Genomic DNA, 3,639 nt, shown 5'->3' on the forward strand with positions numbered 1-3,639 from the left:
CCCCATTAAACACTTAACACATCAATGCATTTGCGCGCTATCAGGGAGTGAGATCGTCGAGAAGAGGGTGAGAAGTGAGATTTGCCTTAATTTACTGCAGTCATAGATTAGGAGGCACCCAGTGAGGCATTAAAGTTCCTTGTGCGTGTCTTGTGATAACGCAAACGCTCTCATTATGTGTGGAGGAGTGCATTCCAGCGACTGTGTGTTGATGTTTTAAAGCAAGGCAATTGGTTAGAGAAGCGAAAGTGCTGGGCATAGTTCTTTTGCATTGACATTCTTTTGTTTCATTTATCTGTCATAAATTATTATGTCAGCAGCAGCACATGGCTTGCCCACGACGAACATGTGGCGGACTTCAAACATTATATGAGGCACTTACAAACTCAAATCTCATGTAATTTTGCAAAAATCTTAACAGTGCTTCTCACAGTGGACCCCCACTGTCAAAGACAATGTTTGAAGGCCCCCCACATAGACTAAGATACTTTAATTCTTGTGCTTTGGCAGTAATGATGACAAAGCTGCTTGTTTTCAAATGATTAACATAATTAACCTTGATTATTTTCATAAATCCTAAAGTCTTGCAAAGTGTATGTTCCCACACTTTGTGATATATGAATTTCCATGGCTCTTCTAGTTGCTGGTTATTACTGGATAAGGATTTGAATCATTAAAACTATAAGGTTGTTAAAAATTAATCACGATTAATCACGTCCAAAATAACAGTTTATGCTTATATACTATATGTGCGTGCACTGTGTATATTTATTAAGCATATTTTAACATATAAAAATAATATATATATATATATATATATATATATATATATATATATATATGTGTGTGTGTGTGTGTGTGTGTGTGTGTGTGTGTGTGTGTGTGTGTGTACATATAATTTAGATTATATATAAATATCTTTTATTCAATCAAATATTTTAGAGTTCAACATACTAGGAAACTAGAAAAACCTATACTAATATATTTTTTTCAGACATATATACATACATACATAAATATATAAATATATACAGTACACACAAATATAGTATGTAAACATAAACTTATATTCTGGATGCGATTAATCATTTAATACCCCTATTAATATCTGATATTTTACATTTTTATTTGATAAAATATTTTAGAGTTTGACATAATTAGAAAAACTTATACTAATATCTATTTTTTCATCATCACTATTTTTCCAGACTTTGAAATTACACTTTTAATATTTACTTTAAAAATTACTTTTAAAAATAAAAGATATTATGTCACTTTGCATGGTATACATAAATATTTTCATACTTTAATATAAATCTAACATATTTTCCCTAAATATATGTGTGCATACACATGTGTATATATATATATATATATATATATATATATATATATATATATATCTTACATTTTTATTTTAAAAATATTTTAGAGTTTGACATAACTAGAAAAACTTATATATTTTTTTCCATCATCACTATTTTTCCAGACCTTGAAATCAGACTTTTAAAATTTACTTTCCACTAAATATTAATGGCACTTTGTATTGTAAAAATGCTAAATTAAAAATGTAGGATATTAGACATTAAATATCATAATTAATATCTAATATCTTACATTTTTATTTGATCAAATATTTTAGAGTTAGGCATAACTAGAAAAACTTTTTCCATCATCACTATTTTTGTGACCTTGAAATCACACTTTTAGAATTTACTTTGAACAAAATATAAAAAAAGATATTATCTTACTTTGCATGACATAAACATTTTTATACTTTAATATAAATAAATAAATATATTTTATATATAAATCTAACATATGTTTCCATAATATATACATGTGTGTGTATTTATATGTAGATAATAAATATACACAGTACACACACACATTATATGTTAACAAAAAATTTACTTTGGATGCGATTAATTGCCATTTATTATTTGACTGCCCTAAACATAATTAGTATCTGATATCTTTCATTTTTATTTGAAATATTTGAAATAAGTTCAACATAACTTATTTCATCATCACTATTTTTCCAAGCCTTGAAAAAAACAAAATATTAAAATTAAAAGATTTTTTTGCATAGTATACATAAACATTTTTATACTTCAGTATAATAAATAAATAGTCACTATACAGTGATTTTTGGTCAAACAAGTAATAATACTAATGTTCAAATGAACCTAAAACAGTGTTTGCTGGTCTTTACTGGTCTCCCAGTAAGGTCAAGCTGGTTTTAGAGAGTAGCTGACACTCTAAATTTATTAAATTAATTGATATCAACTCGGCCAGACCATAAGACCAGCTAAACCAGTTCAGAACAGCAAACCATCGTAGCCCAGTTTAAGAAGTTTTTACAGCAGGGTTGCTTCAGCCCCCTAGTGGGCCTCGGCCCCCTGGTTCAGAAGCAGAGAATTATAAAACACTGTAAAATGTTTGTTTTTTAACATAGCTGAAAAATCCCCTTTGGTTCCACCTCAAAGAAAACCTTTCAAGCAGGACAGATCAAGACAAATATTTCGAGCTGCGGGTATGAATGAAGGCGATTACGGAGTTGGGTTTTTTTCCACGAAAGGAAAAAAAGCTCTAGTTTATTTGTTAGTTTAATTAACTCAGTCTCTCCATAAAGCTCTTTTTAAGAAGCACCTCGCCACCCCAAACAGCCAACCAACCCCCTCCTCGTCTTCTCGGATCTCCCTACAATCTTTGCGCGATCCAACACCCCCCACATCACTATGGCAACTAGTGGGATAGTAACGCGTACACACAATACCCCCTCCTCCCTTCAGCTTCTTTTGAACCCAACGGAACTGGCAAGATGATAAAGTGCTGCCAAACGTTTGAACCCACAGTTTGAATTCATTTGACACATCTATTTCATTTTAATAATAATAATAAAAAACAACATGCCCTCTCTAAATAAACACAGAAATTATGTTTTATTAACACTTACCTTTATCATACTTCTTGAGTGGGTGTCTTGGCCCGGTGTCACAACACTTCTGCGGCTTCGATCGACACCGACTCCTCCGACAGTCCAATGTCCGACGAATTACGCATATTAACTGAGCGGAAATCGTTAAACAGCCTAATGGTGAATGTGAAAGTACATAGTGAACAAACAGCCAGCCAATATTCGTCTAGTGCGTGTATTCACAAGAACAAACACCCCGTAGTCACACATCTACCGGGACGGAAAAACTTTCCATGAAATGTGTGGCTCAAGCACTCCCTCAGGCGATTTAACGACACATGACCGAAATCAACCGGACACGAGATAGATTTGCGGGTCAGAACGACTTCGGTTAATAGTTTAAAGTTGGTTCAATGCGGTGGAAATGCTCAGCCGGAGAGCCATGACTCCAGGCAGCGTCGCGACGGTATTGGACAGCATCAGTGCACTTGTTGCGCTGATTGCTGCGGGGCGGAGAAACAAGTCGACTGTGATACGCGGTTTGTAGTCTGCCCACGGGACGCCAGCCAAAAATCACCAGCACTATGACTGCAAGGCTGTATAAATATGGTTATATCATTATTGTTTTGCTTTAACATGAAGAAAACATTCTCCTCAAGAAGCAGCACAGACGTGTTTCAGCCCTCAAAACAACTATATTATGTTTTTCTCCTCAGCCC

The 3,639-nt window shown here is 33.4% G+C and overlaps 1 protein-coding gene across 1 annotated transcript in view; it reads right to left on the reverse strand.

Annotated features, from left to right (window-relative positions):
- The window catches only part of spata13 (spermatogenesis associated 13), a 26,421-nt gene extending 23,037 nt beyond the window's left edge, over positions 1–3,384 (reverse strand). Inside the window, exon 1 of the mRNA XM_073830443.1 lies at positions 2,960–3,384. Coding sequence (XP_073686544.1) covers positions 2,960–2,968 — 9 coding nt within the window. The 5' untranslated portion in view covers positions 2,969–3,384. The remainder of the gene's footprint in view (positions 1–2,959) is intronic.
- Between the last annotated feature and the right edge of the window lie 255 nt (positions 3,385–3,639).

This window comes from Garra rufa, chromosome 24, assembly GCF_049309525.1.
Source record: "Garra rufa chromosome 24, GarRuf1.0, whole genome shotgun sequence".
NCBI classification, from domain to species: domain Eukaryota; kingdom Metazoa; phylum Chordata; class Actinopteri; order Cypriniformes; family Cyprinidae; genus Garra; species Garra rufa.